Source organism: Erithacus rubecula (assembly GCF_903797595.1).
Source record: "Erithacus rubecula genome assembly, chromosome: 22".
Taxonomy (NCBI): domain Eukaryota; kingdom Metazoa; phylum Chordata; class Aves; order Passeriformes; family Muscicapidae; genus Erithacus; species Erithacus rubecula.
In genome coordinates, this window is record NC_136674.1 from 6,052,575 (window position 1) to 6,079,631 (window position 27,057).

Here is a 27,057-nt window from a genome sequence, read left to right on the forward strand (position 1 = left end):
CCCCCCAGCCCAGCACAGGTAACCTGAGGCAACCTGGGATTGCCCATTCCCACATCCCAGAGGAGGGACTGGAAGGATGTGGAGCTCTCCAGAAATACCTCCATGTTACAGCAGCCCTTGCTCAGCCTGTGGCTCTCACAGTATCACTTTCATCCCTCACTTGCTCAAATCCAACATCACTCCATCTCTGATGGCCACAAAGTCTCCTGAGAGACTCCTCTCCCTGAAACAGGGAGCCAGCTCAGCCCCAGGGCAATGTTCAAAATAGGGAGATCAGAGGGTGAGAGCTGCCACTGAACCTGGCAAAGGGAGAACACGATCCTGCTCCCTCCAGCTGCCCCTTCTTCACTCCTGCTAAGACAGAAAGGGGAGAGGAATTGCCTCCTAACCAAGGCTGGTGCACAGGAATACAAAGAATTGTTGTTTCCCTGTTCTTGAGTTTCTTCCCTACTTTAGGGTGGGCAGGCAGGGTTCCTGCAGCACTGGAGTCTGCAGAGGCATTTTCCTGCTGGGCAAAAGCTGGCAAAAAAAAAAAAAAATCTGGAGGAGGACTCAGGATTCTGAAGCAAGATCATGGCTGTCCCTGTGCTAAGTTCCAGTGCTTGAGGAAATAGCTCAAACAAGGCAATAGCTGGCCCACAGAGCCACAGCCCAAGGGGGATGAGAATTAGGGCAGCAGCCACCCTAGACTGCAGCAGCCCAGAGCCCAAAGCTGGCACAGAAAGCCAATACAGCCAGGGGAGACCCTCAACACACGTCCCCAGCTGAGGGTGGAACCCTTGGGAGAAGCATCTCCCAAGGCACTGCAAGATTGCAGCCACACAAAACCTGGGACACTCCAAGAATGACAGACACCCCAGGAATGACAGAGAGGTGACAGCACAGGACAGACAAACCCAGACGTGACACAGAGAGCTGCCAGCCCTGCTGGGACAGCACTGACAGTGTGGAAAGGCTGGCTTGACTGATGGGAATCCTGCTGACAATCCTGCCACAGGGGCAGCAGCAGGAGCAAGGAGGATTTTCTGGTGCTGTAGCACAGAAACACTCAGCTGGACAACTACAGCATCCCTACTCCTTCCTTATGGATGAAGTGTGGCTGGTACTGCAGGTAACATTTCTGCAACACAAGTCTGGACCCAACAGTGGTGAAAATGTAAATAAATTGCAGAAAGAGAGGTGGAAGCAAGAAAAGCAAGTGCTGCTCTTGGGAAGGGAAAGGAATTATGGCATGAAGGCAGATGGGTAACTTTGAGAATCAAAGAGCAAAAACACCCCTAATAGCTTCTCATGGAAGGGAAAACTCAGAGCCCAGAGAGACAAAAGAAACAGCTGCAAGCAGACAGGAAAGCACGTTATTATTCCATTTCAGGAGCATTTGGTGCCCTTGGGACACCATCCCAAACTGTGCCTCAGACTCACCCCTGGAGTAAGGTGGTCCCACTCCAGGTCCCACCCTGTCTTGAGACTGATCTTGCATGCAATCCCACCCAAGCCTAAGAGTTACTCTATGAAATCAAAGCATAGTTTCTGCTGCTTTTCTCAATTTGCTGAAGTTTATTACATTTGCAAAAAATAAATGAATGATCTGTCTGTTTCCAGACAAGCTGCATTGCTTTTGCAGCACTGTATGCACAGGGGGAAGCTTTTTAAAAAAATATTGCAAAAATGAGGCAATTAAAAAAATGGTGCAAAGAAAAACTTTCCTTGACAGCCTTCTGAGCCTCTCAGCACAGGAGGTCCTACTGTTACTGATGTTAAAGGAGAGTGCAAAGTACAGATGAGAGATTCATCCCATCTGGTCTGGCTCTGGCCTCTCAACAGAAATTCTGTTGGTAGAGGAGCTGACACGTGTAGCACTTGGCAGAAAACTCAACTCTGATTCTGTTGTATAAACCTTTAAATTTTTATTATGATAAAAAGAGGAGGGAAAGAGAGCAGAGTCCTGGGGAGTTCATATGAATTTCATGACCACCCCACTTCCTGGAGGACACTCCTTGTTTTTTTGCATATGCACATGAGTACAGATTAGTCATTTAGCACACAAAGACTATTTTCTTTGCTGCACATCAGCCAATATGGTACATGCCAACTGCAGCAAGAACAGCAGATGAAAGCCACAGACACAGTGCTAAGCAACTTGTTCAGCAATGCTCACATTCCATGTAAACAAGAGAGATGAGAGTTGGTTTCCCAAGGCCCTCACCAGAGAGGAATATTGGGATAGTCTCACCCTGCTGTCCTGGGGTTTGCATGTCCTCTCCCTTCTGGGAAGCTGACATGTAATACACTGCCATTAGAGCCATCAAATCCCAGTGGAATAAGGGCCCAGGGTTAAATAGAACATTATAAACAACCTTAATGATTTCAGAAATCTATAAGGCCTCAGAGACTCTGAAACTGCAGTTTTGGAGTGCAGGGGAGGAAACCAGCACAGGATCAGGGCCAAAAAAATGTGCTTATGCTTCTTGCAGCCCTGCTTGACAAAAAGCCTGACTTTCCCTTAAAAGAGCTGATGATTGCAAAACACTCTTTTCTCTCCACAGTTACCAAAAATCAGAAAATCAGGGGTTTTTTTTACAGAAGTTTTCACCCATGAAGATGCTAAGGAATTTACAAGCTTTCCTTGCCAAGCAACACAGACATGCAAGTGTCATTGTCTCAGCTGCTGAAAAAAGAAATGAGCTCAAAGGAAAGGGATAGCTCTTTAATGGCACACAGCATTCCTGCCAGATCCAGCTCCATCAGGCTCCCCAGGGCAGTGCCAGGTTCCACCAGAGGAGTCATCTGCTGTGGTGGAGGGAGAAGGAAGCATTCATTTCTGACAGAAAAATGCTACAGCCAATTAAAAACCAAAACCCAAATGATGAAGTAACACAGGACTGGACTTGTTCTCTCCAGCAAACTGGGCAAAAGGCATCACAGCAATGCACAAAATGAAGAAGACATAGTGGCAGATTTCTACAATACTCCCTTTACCTCCTTGAAACTTGCTTTGTTAGTCCTTCAAAGCCTTGTCTCATTAAATTCCCTGCCACTGTTCTGTTTTAAGAATGTCCTTGTTAAAACTAAAACACCTGTAAGCTTTCCCTGGGCTCTCTTGCCTCTTATTGGGAAAAAAGCACATGATCTTGGCACTTACTCAACCTAAGGTGACAGATGCCACTGAAGAAAGTAAGAGAGAACTTCCCAGCCTCCTGCAATTCAACATTTTACATCCCAAGCTGTAAAAATATAGTAAAGAACAGCAAGAAAAGAACATAAAAGCTAAGGCTGTTTTCTTTGTGGTTATGTATTTATGGAATACTTGCTTTGGAACAACGGTGATCAAACATTCTCAGTTTCTGTTGTGCTTTCCTGGATATCCTTGAGTCAGCTGCAGGTACCCACATTAATCAGCTCTGCTCTAGGAATGAGATGCCAGTTAATTGTGGCTGCACTGACAGCCAGGGAGTTCTGACATGTAAGACAGGTCCTACACACACACACAGAGGCTTTTGGGACACCCGATGCAGTTTCACTTTTGGCAATGGAATATTGCATTTGTAAAAAATACAGATTTTTGGCTACCAATGTTAAGGTAGATAAAGTTTTGACCTCAAACACCACGGCAGTGTCGACTTAAGTACCAAGTGTGTGGGACCAGAACCAGGGCAGAGCCCCCAGCACGTGGAACAGCACAAGAACCCACATCTAGAAATGGCAGGCAAGTAGCATTTACAGATTTAAGCCTCAAGAAAATCCATCCCTGGTGCACCTCACCAAGCAGCAGACCAGGTATTTTGCTCTCAGGCCTGGCTGAGCTGTGTGCAGGCTCTGTCACACAACCTGCATGCCTCTGTCATGGCCATCCAGCTGCACTTTCAGTTTGTGGAGCTCCTCGATCTCGCGGTTGTGCCGCTCCGTTTTGTGCCGCACCAAGGAGCGGTAGAAGTGGATGGTGAAGACGACAAAGATCAGACCCACGGGGACCATGATGATGGTGGACACCAGTGCTGACTGCCACCCCGCGTGGCTGCTGGGCTTCTCCACGTTGGTGGTCTCGTTTTTCAGGATGGAGCCCACTGGCAGGAATTTTATCCAGCACAGGAGCACGACTTCGGCCAGGAACAGGAGGATTCCCAGGACGGTGGAGAAGCCCCAGGCCAGCTCGATGTAGGGGTGCATGCGCTCGTGGGGGGACTCGCTGATGGAGTTCAGGTTGTGGATGTTGCTCACGGCCTCCACGTTGGGCAGGATGCAGGTGCTGATGAGGAGGGCGAAGAGGTGCACGGCCACCAGCACCGTCGTGCAGGCGCTGAAGGCGATCAGCAGCATCTGGGGGTACTTGTACTGCACCTCCAGCTGCACCTCCACCATGGCCACCTGGGGAAGGGACAAAGAGCTTGTCAACACCTGCTGCCTTTCCTCTTTCCAAGGCTTTCAGCCAGGAAAGCATCTTGATTCAGGAAGAACACCTAAGGTAAAGTACACACTCCAGAGCTTTTTGGAATGGCAGCCCAGATGGATCACTGCTGTCACCCACGAGGACTCACGCACTGCCTGTGCTGTGGCACTTCTGACACTGTGGTTTTCTCAAAGAACACATCTCTCCTTGCCACCAGGAGCCACAGGAACTGCCCCAAACCCAGCACACAACAGAAGGAGCTCATTAGAAGCCACGTGGGGCTGGGAGGCAGCCACCAGCCTGCTGTAAGCCACCATCACACCCTCTGCTGCCACTCCTTCCCTGCGGCTGCAGCGCAGGAAGTTTCAGCTTCAGGCATGTAAAGAAAAGCAAAACCAAGCAGCTCCTCTGGCCAGTGGCCAGCCAGGTTTCACTACCCACCATGGGAAGCACACAAGCTACTTTACAGCTTAAGTTAGCCCATAGTTAAAATAACTGCCTTCTATTCTCAGAACAGTTTACGTTTGGTTTTATTACAAATATGCCCAGATAAATAACTCTTAAGTTATTTATATCCTCAAATTTCTCCTTTGAGAGTTAATATTTTAGTGATACACCCAGCAGAAGTGGACAGCTACTGGCTTATGGGTGTGCTCAGCAGCTTAGGAGCCTGCTTCCCAAAACAAAAGCTATCACACAGCAGGTCTCTAAAGCTATTTTTACTTTAATCAAATAAAGTTCAAGAAGTAGAATATATGCAAGAGAGCAGGAGGCTCTTTTGAGATCAGAACTGGAGTCCAGCTAACTGGTTTAGCACAAGAATTTTTACAGTTACTTAAACTACCCATGAAGCAAACCAGTACTTCTGTGTGGTGGCATCCCTGAAAGAACTACACAAACCTTCTGCTAAGAAAAGACACAAAAGCAGTGGACAAAATTATCAAACATTCCTCTCTAGCAGCTGGCTTGGATCTGCAGCTGCACTTCATGATTTGCAGCAGAAAAGTTAACTCTCTTGGCAGCAAGGAAAACCTCTGGTGATCCCAGCTGACCTGCTGCTCCAGCACAGCACAGCTTGCTGGAAAGAAGCCCCTCTAAAAACAACATGAGAAGGCAAAGTTTCAAATCTGCACTCAATTCTGGGACACAGGAGGATTTTGCAGAACTGACTCACAATTATGTTATCCAGACTTCACACAAGACTCCCCTGAGCAGCCATTTCAGGCTCTGTATAATCACCTGCACCACTTCCTCTGGTATTACTTGTTCATAATATTATTTAGGCACTGGAAGATTAGGGGTATGCTCATGTTGTCACAGTTGGAAGCCCTGAAAAGGATTAAAGGGAATGGAAACCAGCTGGTATGACTGCTGCCTTACCTACATTTGCTCTGAAACCCATCAGATCACAGTCAAGTCTGAACACATTTAACAGCAAACAAGATACAACACGTGTGGAAAATGGTCAATCTCTACAAGTCTGGATTTTATAGCTACATCAACTATTTAAGACATTTGAGACATCAAAAATACTGTGACAGTTCTTGAGCATGCCCAGCCTTCTGTTCTGATCATGAACATGTTGGGGTTTTACCTTTGTTTGTTTTTATTGGCTCCTGATTACAGTTTACAGGAGTTCTTGTTGTATAGCAGAGAAAATCCTAACACAGGACTGGCTTTACTATCAATTGTGGGGTGAATTTAATTAGAACAGATTTCATGTTGCCTTGTGTATGTTCCCTTTGTAGGTCCCCTTATATTGATTTGAGAGGGAGGAGATCAGACTTATTCTCTGCTTCACTGTACAATGAATTTGTACAGCACTGTGGTTGCCAGTCACGCCCCATCAGCCAGGAAAACCTGCAGGTACCTTGTTCATTATGGGGTGCTGTAATACCCAGACACACAGCTGAATGGGAAATGTACCTGCATGTCCAATTTATAGCTTTATATTAAAGCTGAAAGCCTGGCTGATGTCAACATATCAATTTCTGCTTGTTATCCTTCACAGGAGCAGCACTTTCCAGCTAATTGGATGATTCCTCCCAGACTAACCTATTCCCCAGGGCGAGCTTCAGCTGTGCAATGTGATGAATTTTTAACACTGACTGATGGCTCAGTAAGAGGTATTTCAGTGAAAAACACCAACAATCCAGATAGGGCAGCAAAGCAGAAAAACAGTTCATTTAACCCAAACAAGTTCTGAAAAGGTGAGTGAGCTCTTATTACTTTACCCAGCACAGGCTGTCATGTCATTCCCTGACCGGGTTAAGGGAAAGAGGACAAGCTGATATAACCCATTTAAAAATCATTAAATATGCTGCCAAGCCTGTAAAACTATTAATATGTCATGTTTGATACAATTATATTCTTCCATGTAATAGCCCCCTTTATTTTAACCTCTTCCCAGAAGCAACTTTGCAAGGCTGAGCTCTCTGACAAGCCATAGAATATTTCAGTACAGGCTTAATTTTAAGCTTGAGAATAACTCAGCTGAACTCCAGAATTACAGGATTGAGGGCTCACAACATTTTAGAATTGAACTGCAATTAAATTACATGCAATGATGGTGGTGTTTAGACCAGTATAGCTCAGACTGTCCACAACAGAGATGTTATTCATCTTGAGAAATTTAGACCAGGACAGATAATATCAAGCAAAAGGATGACAAATGGCTTAACATAAACCATGACACATTCACACAGATGGTTTGGCAGACTGTAAAAACAATCACTCCAGTAGATCTGTCAGGGTTTTTGCTTTGTTTTGTTGGTTTTTTTTTAATCCAACACACATCCTGTAGCAATTGGATAAGTATTGAGAAGATGGATTAGCAGTAATAGCTCTTATTTCCATCAGGAAAATTATTAAGGAGATTTCCTAAGCTCCCTCTAAATTTCCTTTATTTGCAGCCTCCTTGGGGCAGATGCAGCTGCTCTGCAGCCCACCTCCAAGCAGACCTGGACCTGGAATGACCCACATCCTCCTGAGCTGCCCCAGTGCTCTGCCAGAAATACCAGAGATGGTAACAAGGAAGGTTCACATTATTCTGCAGCCTGTCTAGAAGGGGCTGGATCAGAGCCATGGCCTGTTGATTAAATACCCATCAGCTTGCAATAATTTCAGCCAATATGGAGCTAACTTGCATCAAACACACCGACAGGGAAGTAAATAAAGCAATAGGCAAGCCCTGGGTGACATTTGTTTATGTAGTTAAATGCTTTGGGGAGGCTTTGGGGAAACTGTTCAATAGAATCACAGAATCATTCAGACTGGAAAACACCTTTAAGATTACAGAATCCAACTACTACTCTGCCAAGTCCACCACTAAACCATGTCCCTAAGTGCCACGTCTACACATATTTATCTCTAAATAACTTTTCTTTCATCAATAGCCAAAGAGGTGTTCTTACTAGAGAGTAAATATCCGTGTATTAAATTCTGCATACCAGTGAAGAAATAACCCAGGAGGAACAAACACCTCAGCTTTCCAATCAGATGGGGAAAAAGCTTGCTAATAAAGAGAATTTCTTATTGCAAGAGATATTATTTCTTACTGATTTCAGGTCTATTTCTTACATTAGGCTGGTTAGCATTATTAACACTACTTATACCTGTGTGTATTCAACTGCACCTTAAATAGTTCAAAGAGAATGCAAAACCAGTGGTTAATTTTGTGTGTTTGCCAAGGAGTTTCAGCAGTTTTTCTGCTGTGAGAGCTGAGAAAGCATGCTTTGTTTTCAAAGAGTGGTTCAGCTCTGCAGTGTGGGTGGGCTGCAAGCCCCTGAGTCCCAGTGGTGTCAGTGACAGCACACCCCAGCAGGGACATCTTGTGTCACCATGCTGGTAGATAAGTCCCCAGCAACAGAAAATGTTACTTTAATCATCGTGTTAAAGACAACAGTTACAACAGAACTCCAGTAACCAGAGGCACACAGGGTGTGCATGTGAGAGGCTTTTTAGAGAAAACTCCTGCCTGAGAAAAGTCTACAGCAGAGCACTCAAAAAGAGGAGGGACCTTCTGCCCCTGCAGAACACAAGCTTGGTTCCAAACCAACACAGACTGTGCAAAGCTTTTAAGAGCATCTTTTGCACACAGCCAGTGAGTGAAGAGCAATGACAAAGCAACTGAGCAGTGTCTCCACTCCAGCCTGCTCCCACTGAAACCCCCGCCTGCAGCTTTGGGTGACCAGCTTCATCATCCCAGACTGCTGTAATGTTATGGATGATTCATGATCTGGGGGGCTGGGGGGAGGAAAAAGCAGCGGAAGAAGCCAAAATAAAGCAAGAAAAGCAATCTGGAAAGTTCCTGAGATCTATCTTTCCCTCCCAGCTTCTGAGCTGTGGGATGAAACATCCTCACATCATGTCCCACGCCACCCAGGCAGTGCCCTCTGCCCCTCTGCTGACAGACCATGGCAACAACCAGACCTGCCCACTTCCTGAACAGGAAACCTCCCCCCAGACTGCTTTCAATTCTCACTCCCAGTAAGCAAAAGCTGAGGGGAGATAAAGGGGCTGCACTGACACAGCACGGTGGTGTTTTAACACACAGCCTGAGCACTGGACCACTGGCTGTCTCAGTCTTGTTTATTTGCTCACTCCTGACCTATGCAAATCACTTCCAAATAACACCCAAGTGCTGCACAGCACCAGGGATCACTTCCAATAGGCAGCACTGACAAAAATACACCAGGTTTGGCTCCCTGCAGGCTGCAGAGCCCTCTGACACCAGTTTTGAGGCTCGGGGCCTCTTCTCACACCTCAGTGCTAGAACTCGATCTCCCTGATCACGCTATGCAAACTTCACTTTGGCAGACTGTGACCCAACCTCCACCTTATTTTAGGCACTGTGACCTGAGAAAACACGCAGAGAAATTAAAATAACGTTCAGGACCACAGCAACCACAGGGGTTGAAAGTGCTCCACACCCAGGAGCAGCTTTGCAAGAGGGCAGCCAGCATCAGAGAGCCCCAGGGCCAAAGGAGGTCCTGGATTATTCAGCAATGCTGCTGGAGCACTTAGGATCACTTGCAGGTATGGATTAGTAGTTTTAAAGGGCTAACTTGGGAGTGTGTGGGCTGGCTGTAAGACAGCTCATGTATCCCTGCTGCAGTGAGACAGCCAGCCTCAAACTTTGCAGCAGAAGCCTCCTGTCTCTTCAGGAAACAACTCCCTGCTTCTTCCCAGGAGGAAAACACTGATTAATAGTTGATTTGAGGCAACCCAAAAACCTTCACAGCTCAAAAAGCCATAAAACACACGTTACCATTGCAAATCCAGAGAGCAGAGCAGAGGTTCTGCTGGAGGCCTTCAGTTTAGCTCGGCTCAGGTACAATTTTCTCCAGGAAAGGGCTTGAACAGAGTGGTGGTTGGACGTGACCAATTCCAGGTAGCTGCGCCGGACCCAGTCCCGGTAATCCATGCCCTTTGTGCCAGGCTCAGAGCAGCAAGCAGGAGTGGAAGGATCCACTGGAACGTTTAATTCAGAGCTCATGATGAGAGAGATGCTGAGGGAAGAAAACAGGCATGTTCAAGAGGGGCTGGTGGACAGGATGAGCCTCAACTACTGGAAAAACTGCAGCTGAACAAAGTTGCCCTTGGTCAGTGGAAAATGATGGACCAAATAATATCATACTTGGAAGACAGAAATGAGAAAGCACCATTCAAAATTGCCAGGAAGGCTGCACAGCATCTGGATTTTCATTCAGTGCAGGCACCTCAACTTTGCCCTTTAATTCCTTCTCACTCATAAAAAATTGTTTTACATAAATACACTTGGCCCCCATCTTATCTTTTGCTTAGAGTTGACAGTTCATTTCCCAGTGCATCATGGGCTGGCTCCAAATGCATCTCAACATCAGTTGAGAGAGTCACTTTTTGCTCCTTCTGGGTGACATTGTGGGGTGGATCCACACAGTATTTTACTCCCATCCCCATTATTCCTGATGAACTGTTAATGGCTGCTTGCAGGAGCAGCACAGGGCACACCCGACCCCCCAGGCTGCAAGCTGGTGTCAGATAAGAGAAGGAGACAAACCCTGCACGGCAGGGTGGTGTTTCTTTGTCTTCACAAATTGTGATTAACTACACCCAGCCCATCGGGGGTCATTCCTGCCGATGGGCCATAATGGCTGAAAAGCACAAATGGGCAGCTGTAAGGACCCAGGCCATAAAGGACTCCCCAGAATATCCTGTGACTCATAGGATCACACCTTCCATTGTGAAATTCCCCCCTCAGGGGGAGGTACTGAACCTTCCTGCCTGAATCTGACCGTGTGCAACCCGGGCAGGCTGGGGACATGAACATCACCACCATGGACATCCAAGGGAGGAACTGGACTTCCACAGGAGCACCAGACCATGCACAGGACCACTGCTTTCCAGAGCACTGCAGCCATCATTAACAGCCCTGCAACCACTGCTCAATCAGAATGCAACCAACACGGGCCAGCCTGCACTCTGTGGGTAGAAACCAGTTTACCTGTATCATTGCATCTATTTTTATTAAATTGTAACTCCGACTTGAACTCTGTCTCAAGGTATTTGTGTGGGGCTTAATGTCTCCCTCTGCTTTACTTTCAAACCAGCACATCAGTTTTTCTCAGTTAAACCACTGCTCTTCAAAGCTCAGTTTAGATGGGCACAGTTCTCCCCCAGATTCCCCCAATAATCACAGAGCTGAACGCTGTGTAGAGTTAACAAATGAACTTCCCAAGCTTTTGCAGTGGGAAGTTAAATTTCCTGAGCTGCTCACACTCCATTCATCAGCCACATCTGACCAAGAATCCTGTTCCCTTACTTCCACCGGTGGCTGTAAGCAGAGAAAAAAGAAAAGGCAATTCCAAGGGGGAAAGCAAGCTGCTTCCAGGAAATTCCATCATCTTCAGACTCAAGGGATTACACTGAGAGATGTATGAAAGCAGCAAGAATATTTCAGGTGGTGGAAGCCCCACAGCACCATGTCCCCAGGCTGCTGCCAAATGGCTCTGGTGATCCTCAGACACAGAACAACATCCATGGAATGTTTTGTGCAAAAATGTCTCAACTCTGACAGACATTTGGAACTAACTCACCCTTCCAGAGAATGGAAACCACGATTCCTTGTTTAATCCACTCACTCACAACTCCACCACTGAGTGCTGTGGTGGTAGCAGAGACACCAGAGCTGCACCTTCTGGCTACTGTAAGACACTCACCAGCTCCCAGGAGGAGATGCTGCCCAGAATCACACCTGGTGTGGCACTAATTAGTCCTAACACCACCTCTCAATGTCACAGGCACCTTTGAGCCCTGCCTGCATCCCCCCAGCTCCCCTTGTACAGGGACCACATGGGGACAGCTAATAAAGCCATGACTGCTGGGAGACTTGGAGAAGTGGAAAAGATCAAAAGGACATCAGCTGTCCACAACTCTGAATGCTGTTAGTAAAAGGGAAGGAAGCTGTTTCAGGCACAATAACAAAGAATAGCAAATAAAACACTGCATGTCTAAGATTATCCCTCCTGAACACGGGGGGGCTTTCAGGTTCCAGTCCCCTCAGACATAACAAGGATGGCAGCACAGGATGATTCCTGGGCAGGTTTTGACAAGGCCGTTATTACAACCCCTGGAACACCCCAGGAAGGCTCCTGACCCGCTCAGGAATTTTGTAAATATTTAAAAGTAACAAAAAAATCCCCCAAACAAACAAAAAAGAAAGGCATACTAGAACATTAATGCCATAATAAAAACACGAAGAGAAACAATAACAGAGACAAACCTTCCTGCTTGATCCGTGTTTCCAGAGAAGGCAAGAATTACCTATTTTACAAAATAAAAGAGCCTCCTGGGAGCATTGGAGGAAGAAACAGTCTGTGAGCAGCAAAATAATGAAGCTGTTTCCTGTGACAACATCCTGTGTGAATCCTGCAATGTATAGTGTGGAGTGAATTCACTCCATTTGTCCCCAGCTGGGGCAGTGATAGCCTCTACTCTGCCATTTATTTTCGTAAAATACTTAGGAACTTTCTATGTAGAAAACTTTGACCCCTGGGACAAATTCCACTAAAAAGACAAATGAATTCAGAGGTTACAGAGAGAGGGCAAGAGAACCCAATCACATCTGCTTCTTCCCTTAGAAAAATAAGCTAAAAATACCACAAGGCTGAATTTTCGCTGGGGAGCAGCTCAAGAGATGTTCTCAGATAAGTAAACAGCATCAGAATGAAATCCATAAACACAAATGTAACCCAAACGAGCAATGCCAGGAAGTCAAACTCACCTTGCTGGCTATGGACATGGAGGGACTGGGTGGAGGGCTCCAAGGGCTGAAACACAAGACCAAAGAAGCATTTTACATGCACTGTAGCTGGAGCAGTTTTACTCTGGAAATACTTTTCAGCCTGTCATCTGCATTAAGGGAGGCTTATTCTGGAGATTTCACCTTCCTGCCGTGCAAAGTTAAAGGTTTAGGACACTTGTTCTTACAGAAATAACTATCCTGCAGGGTTTGACTGTACAGGGCTGTTGAGTTCTGGATGAGGAATAAGGAATTCTCCAGGAGACCTTTGCCTCAGGCAGCCCTGGCAAAGTCCATCCCAGCCGTGTCTTCACTCACTTCCACAGCTCCACCGACGCATCTGACCCCACTTCATCCCGCACTGGGAGACAGAAAGCTCTCTCTGATGGCTCCCTTATGTTGATTTTCTTAACCTGCCAAGTGCTGTCCTCTGGAAAAGGGAAAGCCTTTGCCTCCTCACATCTCAGTGCACGTGTGGGGATTTCTCCACAGCTGGGAATGAAGCAGACACCACCAGGGCCGAGCTGAGCCGATCCCTCTCCCAGCACAGCAGTGCCCACAGAGCGCTGTCTGCAGCACTGGCAGCTCCTCTGCCTGCCTTCGGGACTCCAGCCCCCTCCTCAGCCCCACACCCCCAGACCGATCTGTGGGTTTGTGCCAGTCCCTTCCTTCCGCGGATAACACTGTTCAAGCCCCTGCAGGCCATGGCTAAGCCAAATCCCAAGCCCTGTTACTCCACCCCGATGAGCTCATGCTGTCTTTGCCATGGCGAACCCCTTCCTATGTTCTCTTCCTGGGGCTCCTCCACGCAGCACTGCTGGGGTGTCAGAGTACCCACCCAGGGTGTGAACACCCTTCTGGGAGCAGGGGATCATATCCAGGCAGGATGTGGCCCCTGGTCCCACCAGCACAGCTGGGATCTCCTCACAGGGCATCTCCTTCCCCGAAGGCGATCACACACAGCCAGGATCTCCCCTCCAACAGCACCTCACACAGGGGATCCCTCATGCCAGGATGAAACCCACTCCCAGCGAGGAGCTTTCCCTCCAAAGGTTACCTGGACAGAGGATTTTTTCCCAGGCAGGACATAACCTCCTACCACTGCATCCTCATCCAGCATCCCAAGGATCCTCTACAACTCCTCAGGCAGGATGGAACCCAACTCCCCGATCCCGTCTTCCAAAAATACACGGAACCAGCTCTTCCCTGCACCGTGTGCTGGAAGTGTCTCCCTTACAGCACCCCAGTGAGAGCATCCCTGTCCGGATACATCCCAATGGACCTGCCCTGCCTTCTGCATACCATGGCACCTCCAAAGCGCCGCCGAACAGGACGGGACCCCCTTCTCTGCCCACAGCGGACCCTTCCCATTCACAGCCTCCCTCCGGGAGCCCCCAGCTGGGCAGGATGAGGCGCGCATCCCACCACCACCATCCCGGCACGGGATTCCCCCCGGCCGGGCAGGACGAGGCGGGTCTCCCCCGCACCGCCCCGGGCAGGGGAATCCCTGTTCATGAGGAGAAAACCAACTCCCCCTAGCACCCCGGGCAGAACGAGACCCCCTCCTCCCGGAGCCCCGCGATGCTCCCACCTCTGCAGGACGAGCCCGCCACCCTCCAAACACGCCCGAGGGGATGCCGCCCGCTGCCCCAGAGCGCGGGCCCCGCTGGGGATGAGCCCCCTGCGGGCGGGATGCGGCCCCAGGGGCGGGTCGTGTCTCACCGCGCTGCTGTCCGGGGCCGCGCCGGGAGCCCCGGGAGAGGGAGCGGCAGCGGAGCAGGATCGGGATCGGGACGGCGATCGGGAGCCGGAGCCGCCTCCGCCGCTGCCACGGCAACGCCGGGCACCGGCCACGTGACCCGCAGGAAGCGGGGGGCAGCGCCGCCACGCCCCCGCACGTGACCGCTAGCTCATTGGCCCGCGGCCCTGCTGGCCACGCCTCCTCGGCAGCGGGGGCGGGGCCTGGGAGGCGACCCCCACCCTGCGGGAGCCGGCGCCCCCCGCCCCTCTCCGGGAACGGGGCCGCGCTCGCCCCCTGTGCCCACGGGGAAGCCCTTTGGGGGGGTCCGGGGTCTCACGAACGGAGATGGACTCAGCGGTTACAGGGAAAGCGCATCCCCCAGCACGCAGCCGTTCCCGCCGCGCTCGGGGGTCCCGCTGTGAGCATGCAGCTGTAGGGGAAAAAAATGTCTGCGGATCCCTAAAGTCGCAGTCAGGCTGAAACCCACCCACTGGTAAAGATGTTAGTGGGTATGGACCTTGCGTTATCTCTAAATCTTGCCACAGAGAAGGTATTGGTGCAACGGAATGCAAATGTGCTTTTATTACAATTATTAATTATACAGCAAAAAGTCGCCACTTACATAAGTCAAAAGGCAGCGCTGCTCTGCCTCCGCCGGGCTGAACCTCCTCCGGCTGAGCACAGGCTCCCTGCGAATCCCGACTGCTATCTGCCTGCAATCCTCCGCTATTGACTCAGCAGGAAATCCTGTATAAACCCATCAAAAGGATAGGGACAGCCTTATGGGAAAGAGAGGGAGTTCCTTCCCTAGAAATGAGATAAAGAAAATGCTGAAAGGCAGCACAATGGGTCAGCTTTATCACAGGGTAATCCCATCTTCCTGCATTCCATTGTGCCTGGGGGAGGGAACAAAGGAAAACAATTCTTAAAAACCTAAATAGAGACAGATACAGGTTATCCTGAGTGTTCTTTTCATCTCTGAGAGCAGGAATACCCGTGCTGGGTTTCAGCACAAACACTGCTGTCTCTCAGGGTCCCACATTTGCACAAATACATGTAGAAATGGAACAGAGCAACCTTTAGCCCTTGAGGGTTAATCTCCATGAGAGAAAGGAGAGGGACTCCCCTAGGAAAAAACCCAGAGCACGAATTTAGTGTAAGCAGGTCAAACTCCTTGGCAGTTTCAAGCCTGTAAGTTATTACTGCTTTGCTGGTGCCCTATTTGGAATATGAAGCAGTAGTAGAGCTGTTTCTGATTTTACTATGCATGGGAGCACTTCCCCTTTTCTACTGCATGGATGAGGCTTTCCCCGTTTTGAGGTCACATAGTATTTACATTTTATTCTAAATGAAGAAACAACCCTTGAAACCTCCCTTTGAAGTGCTTTGTATTCTCAACGAGCTCGAACTGCCACGAACAACCACAACACGGCAGAGTGTTTATGGGAATTCACAGCTACACCTACCAAATGCAGCTCCTACTGCTACACTCAACCACCCCGGCGAGACAGCGTGAGGCAGATGCCACCTTCACCAACATGCTCTCTTTGCTGTTTATGGATTTCACCTACAAACTCAGCATTCCCAGAAAACACAACATGAATAATTCAGCGTGGGCGTCTTAGGGTGGCAGGATGAGGCCACACAACCTGAATTTGTTCAATCACCAAGACAAACTCCAGTTCACCTTCCTCATGGCTGAGGGAAGCATGTCCTCACTCAGCAGCATCTGCTCTGCTTAATGCAGAACAGCACTTACTCAGCTCAAAAGTCTGACAAGCTCAGAGGCAGAACATCTTTATTTGTGAGACTTTCAGTTCTCTGCCCATAAAAAACCCTCACGTTTTTGTGGCTCATCCTACAAAACAGTATCCACAGGGTTTGCCTGCCCTAAGGGGGATTTATGTGAAGCAATGCTCATCACTAATCTCTCCACAGGGAAAATGGACCCTGCATCTGAATGAAACACTGCCACAAATTGCAGCACCTACCCCTGTGGAGACTGAGCAGACAACAGCTCCATGCAGATCTCTGACCTGGGAATATGGACCTGGAAGGTCACAAGTTATTCAGCCTTACAGCCCTTGGATATGTACAGGGGAGCTAAACACAAACATCACTTGCACTTAGTCACATCTGCTTCCCAGGCACCACGGTAATACCATGGAGAAGCCATTACATAAAGCCAGCTCAGACAAAATGCAGGATTTCTGGCAGCACTATCCAACAAAGGTGAAATCTAAAAAGAGATTCTCCCTTTTTACTGTTTTTGCTTAAAATAATTTGGCATTAACCAAGGCTTGAGAAGAAGTAGCACCACATTCTGGATGCAAGGCTCTGGGATGAGCATGTCTGAAAGCCAGCAGGCACTTCTAATTAAAGATACACTGAAGAGACAAAAACCAGAGTTACAAGTAAAACCACTGCATATGCTTTAAGCACCAATAAGTAAATATATAGAGAGATATTCTGATTCCTGCTGGGGAATCCAAAGTGCAAAGCAGAGCGCTCAAGCAGAGAGAAAGGCAGGTGTCATTATAGGAAGCTGAGCACAAGCACAATGATTCCATTCCAAGCCTTTCTGCCACAGGATTCAGATGCTTTACACACAGTCTTTGGGAAAAGGTATTGTTCCAATTCAAAACCAAAAAGTAAGTGACATGCAGCTAACACCTTTTTCCATATTTTCACCTGTGCCACATCACTTGAAGGCTTTGCCCCTTCCTGCAGCACCTCTATTTTACTGAAATCCTCTTCCAAAGAGAAAAATAGAAGACAGAACAATCCAACACATCCCTTTTATTAATTTAGAAAACATGGAAGAAAAGCAATAGGGAAAGTTTTAGCATTAAAAAAGGGATCCTGATTAAAAATCTATAGAACTTGTCTAGCAACATAAACTGATTTCTTTGGGTTAGAGATGACCCCATACAAAACCCCAAATGCAGAACACTCACAGTGCAGGAGAGTCTGGCTACAGACCACTTTTCTACTTCAGGTTAGACTCTTCCCCTAGATTCATGTATCCCACTGCTACCAGCTTCCAGATAAGTAGAATACGTAGCCTTCACAGTAATATTTCCCTTAAATGGTAATAGTCATGTTTTAGCTTTCAGACAGAAAAACACTCTGGGCCATTTTAGAAAGAACTCTAGGGTCATAGAGACTTATGGCTGACTCTTTAGAGCAAACTTAGAGCAGACTGCACAGCAGTTATACAAGCAATTAAGAAAAAAATCTCTTATTTGGCATTTCTCTATCATTTTCTCTCGGGCCTGTGACTTGAAGGCCATGCCCCGTTAAGCAGATGTAACGTACGCCAATGGGTTCTGCTTGGCTGAGATGAAGGACTTTCATGCTCCTGAATATAAAGCAATGAACAGCATTTCCAGCTGTCCCTGGAAGGCCTCATCCTCTTCCCATGACAAAACTTGGCTCTTCAGCATCATCTTCCTTCTCTTCCTCCTCCTTGCTATCCTCTTCATCATCCTCGCTGCTGCCTTGCTCTTGGGATTGCCCAGGTTCTACAAATACAAACAGGATGAATGGATGAGATGCTCTCACCTGGCTCCTCCTCAAGCATTTCACAACAAAACACTCTCAGGTGCTCAGCAAATGTGGATCAGGTCAGGCTAATTAGCACGGGTGGGTAATATATTCCCCTGTGTCCTCCTTGTTAAGCATCTCACAGCTAAGCAGTCCCAGATACTCAGGGAACACGAATCAGGTTCTATTAATTCTACCCAGGGCTGAGGAGCTCAGAATATCAAATTCTCCCTTGGGGAATTCCCTTATCTCCAACCTTACCAAGTCCATCATTAAACAACTCCACCTCCTCTGGAACATTATTTCTTTCTAACAGAGACAGACACTGAGGTGACAGATTATATCATTCCAAATCTCATCTCTGCAGGCTGGAGATCACACAGAGCACTGGAAAGCCACAGGCAAGATTCAGTATATTCCTACAACCTATCCAAGTTCACAGAAACTCCACGAGGTGCCATAAACTTTTACAGACTGTTTGCTATACTGCCAGTACAGGATCTCATTAAGGTATGCCTAAGGTTAACAAGGGTCACAAAAAACTTGTGAAATCAGTTTAAAAAACAGGAAACATCTACTAGAAATTAAATAACTGATAATAAAAGCGAGGTATAGCATAAAGTGGGAGCTGAAACCAAGAGCCATTTTTCTGCTCTCTCCTGTTCCTCAGGCCCAGTCACATTCTGTCCTGACCAGTTCATGCAGGATTTAGGCTCAGTGGTCTGATGCCACCGCGTGGTGAAGTGCTGAACTTTGAGCATTTACTGGGAGTTTGTCCATTAACGCAACCTTAACAATTGACCTCACCAGTGCCAACCCTCATTCTTAATGTTTTTACTACAACAAAGATGAAACATGGAAATTCAGAGGTTTAATTAATTCATTCTAAAAGGAAGACAAATGTCTGCCTGCTACGTCCAACAAACACACTTTAACTAATTTGAAAAAACTCTTCAGATCCCAACCCAGGGCACACAAAACTAAAAAAAGGAAAGGCTGTTCTCAGTCAACTAAAAATGGGTAAGAGTGGCTTCTCTCTCCCCCGATATTATTATTTTACATAGAGGACTGCAGACTATAAAGAGTTAAGAACTGTTACAAAGACCAGCGAGTTTGGATTCTGTCTTTCAGGAACTTGTGCCAAACAAAACCACTCCAGCCCCACAACTGGTACAGGGCAATCCCACACCACAGTGCCAGTCCCTGATCCAGCTCTCCTCTCTCCCAGCCACTCCCTAAGGGATGGGTATTCTGTTTGCTCACTCAAAATGAACAAAAGTATGTTGACTCATACTTAAAGTCTCCTCCCAATTGCAATTCATAAATGAGTAGCTTAAAAAAATAACAAGACCAAAACAAAACACCCAAAAAATTCACTCTGCTATATTCACTTGCTGTCACAAGTAAAATTAACCTAACAATTTGTCCTCCCATGTTTACATGGGAGGCTGGCAGTGGTTCAGCTGAAACAGATCCAATTCTGAAAAGCAAAGCACAAATAAGGTAGAACTGTCAGGCAAGTCACCCTTCCAGCAGAATTACCAGAACCTGCTGTAACTTTAAGATTAACCATTTGTGTGCTAATTCACAAGAGAAAAATATTTGAAAGACTAAGCTAAAACATTCTCACTGAAAAGAAGCAATGAGTATGCCAAAGTTTGAGCAAACAGTTACACTGACATTGTTGAACATTAATTTTCAAGACTGCAGGGGAACAGAGGCAGTCAGGTTTTTCACCTTTCTATCTATGAAATAAAATAGTCCTGTGGAACAGATGGTAGCAAGGTGGCTTAATTTCTTATACAATTATAACTCAGTTTCTTGCTGCCCAAGCTGTGCATTTTTTTTTTCCCACCTGTTTTCCCATACACATTCAAAATATAAAAAAGTACAGCCTTGTACAATCCTGCCTTTCTGAGCAGCTGAGGTTCTGAATCTGCAGTTCATCAGAATAGCTGGGGCAAAACATCCACAGACTCAGATTCCAGAGTTTGCTGTCCAAAGTTTCCCCTAATAAATGGAAAATATTTACAAACAGCCAAGTTATTTGTAAGATTAAATCTCAACATAGATGGCTTTCAAAGAGGATTTTGAAACATTAGCTAAAATAACAAGCTTAAGGCTCAGACTTTAATCCATGTATTGAGAATGCTTGGGATGGGGGGTGGAACAAAACCTTCTAAGCCTCAATGAGGGAACAGAACCAAGTCCTGAGAAAAGTAAACTAAATTTCACTGACCTTTTTCCTGCTTCTTTTGTTCAAGTTTATTTTTCTTAGCTTGCAGTTTCTTCTCTTTTAACTTCTGCCTATAAAGCAAAGAAAAAAGACATTCTGGCAAATTCGATGTTGTAAAGCTTCTGCATATTCATACACTGATAAAGGACATATTACAGACAACTTGGAAAAGCTGATTTCAGAAGAGAAGTTCAATTTAAATTTGGCTTCAAGTGAAAATTCAGCAAGAGCAAACTTAGCAGACAATCAAGAGAAACTTTCATATGTTGTTTTTAGATTAATAGATTTTTTTAAAGTCTCTCATGACTCCACTGCAACCAGAATTATGATACACAAGAATCTCCAAGAACACAGATGGAACAAAATGAAACTACCCCCACATTTTAGCTACCTAGGCTAATAAACACAAAAAGAAAATGGTGTTAAAACCCAGACTGCAGAAACTGAACACTGGGGAAAAAATCACCAGTAATATATACTTCAATTGAAGAAAATAAAAATAGTGCAGTATGCTCTGACCTTCCTCTTTGGCTGTACTTTCTCAGGATGTCAGGCCCTAGGAGAAGCACTGAGGGTTTGAGAGAATTTCAACACATATAACCCAGCTCTCTTTGCCCAGCAAAGGCAACCTGGCAAGTTAATGGCAGATACAGGAAGAGCAGCCTGGCATTCACATGCTCCTCTCTCAACAGAGTAACTGAACTCTCTTGAAACAGAGAGCCAGGAACTGTACCTGTTGGATCAGGACAGAGAAGGGTGATAAGGGAAATCAGAGGGGCTCCAGCAGGGCAAAGCCACAACATTAGAGCATAGCAGGGGGACAAGGAGGTGTTAGTGTTCAGGCAGCATCTGCTGTTGGAACAGTTGTTCTCCATCTCAGCCAGGGAAGAGGCAGCAGGCCAGATCTGACTTGCTGGCCATCTGTTGGACCACATTAAATTAAACTAAGATGGCAACAGTGTTTGTGTTGTGCACTTTTGTGTTAACATGGCAGTGAGCCACTTTGCACAGGCCTTTCCACAGCAACTCTCAGCCACAGCATCCAAAGCAGCAAGGGAGAGGCTGCTCAGTGTCAGATCCTGGGAAAGAGCAGAGCCATGATTCCCTGCTATTTCTGAAACCTATCCTGGACACAGGGAGTGGGATTTAAATTCTTGTGTCACTGCACTACAATGCTCAGGCTATTTCTTGAGAGCATAAATCTTGTAACTGTTTCATTTTGTCTAAAATTTAAGAGAAAGATGGATTTAATATTTTCTTTAGTATTTCCACCTAACTTATTAGACTTGGCCTGCCAGACATTTCAATAGGGTAGGCAGGAGCAGCCTACCCATGAAGCAGCACCCAGTTTTGCACTGAAACTGCTTGGTATCAAATGATTCAGACATAAACTTCAGCCAGATATAGACACAAAGTTTTTCTGACACTGCTAAAACAAATATGCAGCAAGGCATGTTGCAGTCAAGACCACAGTGTCAGCAAAAGCAGCTCAACCAGTCCAAAGTTATCCTGCAAGCAATGGCATGGAAAAGAAATCAATCCAGCAAAGCCTGTCAGGTTTACAGCTACCTTTGGAAACCAAACATTGACACTGACAAATTTAATTTCCACAGCCAGACTTCCCAGCTGAGAGATGCAGACACAGAATGACAGTGTTTATCCAGAGCATGCAGCTACAGATGAGGCACAGGGAGTGAGGGTTTCCATGTCAAGCCTCCTGGGAAAAATCTGCCCTTACCGCTTCCTTCTGCGTTTTGCTGTTTGCTCTTCTGCAATCATCTTATTCCTCTCCAGTTTCTTCTGGAATTCCTCATCTAGTCTTTGCTGTAATTGATCACATGTCATACTTTGGTCACAATCTAAATTAAAATACTTGTTTTAAAAGTCATGTCCTTTTAGGGAGAAGTCTTTTAGCAAAATACAGAAGGGAGCTCTGCCAGATTTTGTCTGGCTTCTTTATACAAAGCCACGTTCCTAGGGATGATTCCTGTACAGACAGCATTTTTAACCTGCAACCTGAGCCAATCATTGAAACCTTCTGAGGGAGGAATCTTCACAGGAGCAGATGAGGGAGGTTGGGCTTCTGCCCTAATGAATGTTTCAGTAAAAACAAATGAATAATTGGAGACACAAACATTAACATATGGACTCATCTCGGCCAAGAGAGAGCATATCAATAGTGTTTTCTAAAAGAGGGGGCGTTCTACTCAATCAAGACTTAAAAGAAAACATCTGGACTCTGTGCACAGGTACTTTGTTTCTGTCTGTGCAAGGCAGTGTTATCAAGGATTTCTAGCTTTTAAAGCATCTTCAAGTCAGCCTGAGAACACACACATTCCCATGAGGCCTTACTGCGTGCTAGGACCCCAGGGAACACAGGAGATGGAGCATGTCTGACACAAAGCACCAAATGTTTCAGTACTGACACAGACACCATGGATCACACACTCCTACAGACTCCTCTGACAAGGGGTGGCTAGGAACAGAATTATTTGAACATGACTTTCAAAGAAAACACAGATTTTCAACAAAAAACAAACAGCTGGGGGTGGGGAGGGTTATAAAGAGTTGTGCTGACCTTCTCAGCCATGGCATCCATGAAATCCTGCCTCTGGTACTCTCGCCGACGGAGATGTCGGTACACGTGGAACTCCCCACTGCCAGCTCCAGCACTGGAACCTGCAACAAGGAAGAGCTCAGGCTGCTGGGAAAGCAGGCAAAGAGATGCTCACAAGTCACTACAGCTGGATGCTGAGGGATGGGACACAGGAAAGGGCACTGTCAGATGAAAATCTACCAACAACACAGAGAGTGTGTCACCATTTTAAACCCAGCATACAACCAAAAGCCAGAGTGAGTTGCAAACCCACACATTTTTTGGGTCACTGCAGGTCCTACAGTTACCCCCCTGGAGAGCCCACTCTTAGCTGCACATCAAGGCAGGCAAAGAACTGGAGATGAAATGCACTCCCCAATCCCTTACAGGCAGACAGAGCTACAATACCCTGTTGATGCTGCTTTCAACTAATTTTCAGCATTTCTCAAACATAAAATAAAGGTCAGCAGAAAGGTGGGAAAAGGTGATACTGTATTTTCCCAAGCAACACAGATCCACTGACAGTTTTTAACTGTTTCTTCATAAATTAAATCCCTACAGCTCTCTTTTCCTGGCATCAGCCTGCATGCTGAAGACTTGCAGGAGCTTTAAGCATTGAGTTCCACTCTCTTCCCCAGTCTCCTGAGCCCTTTCTCAAGGGAAAGCACAGGAACAAAAGCCTCAAAGAAGACACCTAATTAAAACCCAGCAGCTGAGACTGCAACAGGTGTGCTCTCGATACCAACAGAGTCTCAGCATGTCAGGTACTCCCAGAAAAAAACAAGACAATTCAACTCTAGCACACAGCAAAATTATTTGAAAAAGCCATGGGAGAATTCCAACAAGCAGATTTTATTCAGAAGCTTATAAAAACTCGAGTCCAAGATCAGTTATTCTGAAATAAGAACAAGTCAACCTCTAGAAAAGACGAAGAACTTACTACATGCAGCCAGTTTATACCACAGTTACTACATTTAATCCCTGCAGATAAAAGTAAAAGTGTACACAGAGTACTTGGGTCAGGGTCCTGGCACAGCTGCCAGCTCCCTGCCTGAGCACACACAATCACACCTGCTGCACGTGCCTGCTTCTCACAGCCTGAGATTCAGACCCAAAGCAGTCAAAAGGAGGACTTCATACTGCCAATCTTCCAGAGCACTCTCAGATCCATGGAGAGGACAGATTTACTCATCATCATTTACTTGTCATCACCAGAGCAGCAGCTTATTGCACTGCAGGCAGCCCACATGCTGCAGTGCCACGGGCTTTGTTCTCTCTGCATTCTGACAGTCAGCAGAAAAGTGGAACGAGAAAACCAAATAAAACTTGAAAAATCAACTCTCAAAGCACATTTCACACCTCTTTTCTTCAGCAAATGAGTAGCAGAAAACCACCTCTGTTCTTTCCTGCTAAACACTTTTCTAAGTTAACTGTGGCTGACCCCAGAGTGATCTGAAGAATAGAATCTTTACCCATGACATCTCTAACGAATTCCGGGGGAGGTCGTGGTGCCCATTCATTCAGTTTTTCAGGAATTGGTACAGTCTTTTCCTGCAAGAACAAACCAAGCAGCCATCAGTATCTTCCAGGAGCAAAATCTGCAATTTTAACACATTGTTGAAAGGCAGGCTACGTCTGACAACAGCCTCTTCCACCAACTGACAGATCTCAGAAGGAGCACAGCTGCAGCAATTTCTTCATGCACAGGGCTCATGAGCAAGCAGAAGAGGAAAATCAGAAGATCCTCTCTGTCCCTCACATTCATGCCTGCAGGTCAACAAACCCCAGGAGGATCAGGAGTGCCTGTGCCTCTTTTCAGCACAGGAACTAGAAGGAAGCATGCCAGCACATCCAAGCACTTGCAGGAGCTGAGGATAATTCCACCACCAGTAGTCTGGGAAAAGCTGAAAGGTATTTGTGCACCTTCCATGCCAGAGCTAGAGGACAGGGAAGAGCAAGGAAGGGAGAACATATGGTGCAAGGTCAGAGGAAGAACGTGGTGTGGGGAAGTCTCAGCCTGCTCCAGCACACACAGAGGGGGGAGTGAGAGTCTCCTCCTGGCAAAAACCTCCTCAGGAAAGGATCAAAACAGCCAGTTAGAGGACCAGGGTCATGCTCCCGCACATTAAAAGCGGTGGATAGAGGAAAGAGCAGCGGGCAGAGCACTGAGGGGCCCCTGGGTTCCCAGAGAAGCGTTTCTCTCCTCACAGCATCGCAGAACAGACGGGTCCTTCTCCCCTCACAATACAGCCTGTGGGGTCGGTCCCTCTCCCCTTGAGCACCCGGCAAGGAAAAAGGGGGAGTGTGCCGATCCCGGCATGGAACCGGGAAAGAAGAAGGGGGGGTTGGTCCTCTCTCCTCACAGACCCCGGGGAGGGGGTGTCGGTTCCTTTTCCCTCACGGACACGGAGAGGAGGAAGGGGAGTTTGGTCCCTCTCCCCTCTTTCCGAGGAAGGGAAAGGGAGTTAGTCCCTCTTCTCTCACAGAGACAGAGGTGGGGGTCTCGGCGTCCTTCTCCCCTCACAGACACCGAGGGGGTCTCAGTGACCCTCTCACCTCACAGACACCGAGGGTGGCGGGCTCGGTGCCCCTCTTCCCTCACGGACCCCGGCGGTGGGGTGGGGGGTCTCAGTGTCCCTCTCCCCTCACGGACCCCGGGGTGGGGAGTGTCTCGCCGTCCCTCTCCTCTCCCGCCGCCCCGGGCCGTGCCCCGGCGGGTGCCCTCACCGGGTTCCTCATGAGGCGCTCGAGGCGGAGGCGCTGCTCCTCGGCCGCGCTCCGGGGGATGACGAGCGGCTGCGGCTCCTTGCGGGGCCGGGGCGGCCGCGGGGCCGAGGGCGCCGCCATGTTCCGGCCCTGGCCGCGGCCCGCCCCCGTGACGTCACGGCGCGCGACGCGGGCGGCCCCGTCATGGCGGGTGCGGGGGGACGGGCGGGGGTGGGAGTTGTGTGAGGGACCCCCCGTGCGGGGCCCTCAGCGCCAGCAGAGCCACGGAATGAGCTCCGTGAGGGGCGAGGGGCACCCAGGAAACACCTCTGGGATCATCGAACACAGCTTCAGTCCTGTCACAACCAGAGCACTGAGTGCTACAAGTCGTTTCTTGAACACCTCCATAGCCTCTGCCAATATCTAATCACCCTTTCTGTGAGGAAATTCCCCCTCCTAATGTCCATAGGCTGCAGCCTGGACGGAGGCTGAAGGCAGAGTCACCAAACTGTATGGTTGGAAGGGCCCTCTGTAGATCACCCAGCCCAAGCAAGGCAGGGTCACCCCGAGCCGGTGACACAGGAACGTGTCCAGGTGGGTTTGGAATGTCCCCAAACTCCACGTTCTTCCTGGGCAGCTTTTCCCAGTGCTCTGCCACCCTCAGTGGGATTCTTTGAAGGCACAGAGTCACAGAATGATGGTTCAGGTTGGAAAGGACCATTGGGGTCACCCAGTCCACCCCCCTGCTCCAGCATGATCCCCTGAGTGTGGCATTCGGGGCTGTGTCCAGAGGGCTTTTGGGGGACACCCCACGCCCTCTCTCTGCAGCTTTTGCCAATGCTTGATCATCCTCACACTGAAGAAGTTCTTCCTCATAGAATCACAGGATCATTTGGGTTGGAAGGGACCTGAAAGATCTTGCTATTCCAATCCCCTGATGTGGGCAGGGATGCCACCCACTAGACCAGGCTCTCAGAGTTGTGTCCTACCTGGCCTCAAATATTTCCAGGGATGCAGCTGTCAAAGATTTTCTGGAATGACACCACTTTCACAGCAAAGAATTTAATCCTAATATCTCATCTAAACCCACTCAGTTTGAAGCAGTTCCCCCATTTGTCACTACAGATTCATGTTCAAAGTCCTTCTGCATCTTTCTGTCCATTTGGGTACTGGAAGGCCACAATTAGGTCACTTCGAAGCCTTCTCTTTTCCAGGCTGAACATTCCCCAATTCTCCTATCCTTTACTTGTAGGAGAGGTGCTCCACCCCTCCAATCATTTGGTTTGGGTTCAATCATCTTCTCTGGGCTCACTCCAGCAGGTCCCTGTCTCATTTTTGGATGGAACTGGAGCCTGTGCTCCAGCCTCTGCCATCCTCCCTCAGACACTCAACTTGTTCCCTGCATCACTCCTCCCATGTCCCATCTGTAGCCATGCTCCTGCTCCTGCCCAAGCCGTGTTTGCTGAGCTCTGGTGTCCCTGTCCCCTCACGCACGTCCCCAGGGCTGCAGTGTGTCCCCAGCACGCCGCGTTAGCAAGGCAGCTCCGGCATCTGCCTGGGCAGG

General features: G+C 47.7%; 2 protein-coding genes across 4 annotated transcripts; both read right to left on the reverse strand.

Moving 5' to 3' along the window:
* Nucleotides 1–2,692: 2,692 nt before the first annotated feature.
* ORAI2 (ORAI calcium release-activated calcium modulator 2) lies at nucleotides 2,693–17,061 on the reverse strand. 3 transcript variants are annotated; one of them, XM_079325246.1, is made up of 4 exons: nucleotides 15,032–17,061; nucleotides 12,651–12,696; nucleotides 9,657–9,897; nucleotides 2,693–4,365 (listed from the first exon to the last, which is right to left on the reverse strand). In XM_079325246.1, exons 3-4 carry the CDS (start codon nucleotides 9,882–9,884, stop codon nucleotides 3,820–3,822), a joined length of 774 nt encoding a protein of 257 aa, XP_079181372.1. In that variant the 5' UTR covers nucleotides 9,885–9,897; nucleotides 12,651–12,696; nucleotides 15,032–17,061; the 3' UTR covers nucleotides 2,693–3,819. The 3 variants fall into 3 exon arrangements, with proteins under 3 accessions (XP_079181372.1, XP_079181371.1, XP_079181373.1); XM_079325245.1 differs by lacking the exon at nucleotides 15,032–17,061 and adding an exon at nucleotides 14,391–14,599; XM_079325247.1 differs by lacking the exon at nucleotides 15,032–17,061 and adding an exon at nucleotides 14,260–14,596.
* Nucleotides 17,062–17,193: 132 nt separating this feature from the next.
* Nucleotides 17,194–25,674, reverse strand: PRKRIP1 (PRKR interacting protein 1). The gene is made up of 6 exons (XM_079325253.1): nucleotides 25,515–25,674; nucleotides 24,260–24,338; nucleotides 22,770–22,870; nucleotides 21,930–22,015; nucleotides 20,195–20,262; nucleotides 17,194–17,933 (listed from the first exon to the last, which is right to left on the reverse strand). Exons 1-6 carry the CDS (start codon nucleotides 25,632–25,634, stop codon nucleotides 17,818–17,820), a joined length of 570 nt encoding a protein of 189 aa, XP_079181379.1. The 5' UTR covers nucleotides 25,635–25,674; the 3' UTR covers nucleotides 17,194–17,817.
* Between the last annotated feature and the right edge of the window lie 1,383 nt (nucleotides 25,675–27,057).

Bases quoted from the DNA above. Each gene is read 5' to 3' on its own strand.
- ORAI2 (XM_079325246.1), bottom strand. From the start codon at position 9,884: ATGAGCTCTGAATTAAACGTTCCAGTGGATCCTTCCACTCCTGCTTGC. The intron at 4,366-9,656 runs GTAACGTGTGTT...TCCCTTCCCCAG, and splicing joins TGCTCTCTGGATTTGCAATG to GTGGCCATGGTGGAGGTGCA.
- PRKRIP1 (XM_079325253.1), bottom strand. From the start codon at position 25,634: ATGGCGGCGCCCTCGGCCCCGCGGCCGCCCCGGCCCCGCAAGGAGCCG. The intron at 22,016-22,769 runs GTCAGCACAACT...GATCAATTACAG, and splicing joins TGGATGCCATGGCTGAGAAG to CAAAGACTAGATGAGGAATT. The intron at 20,263-21,929 runs GTAAGGGCAGAT...TTTGCTTTATAG, and splicing joins GCAAAACGCAGAAGGAAGCG to GCAGAAGTTAAAAGAGAAGA.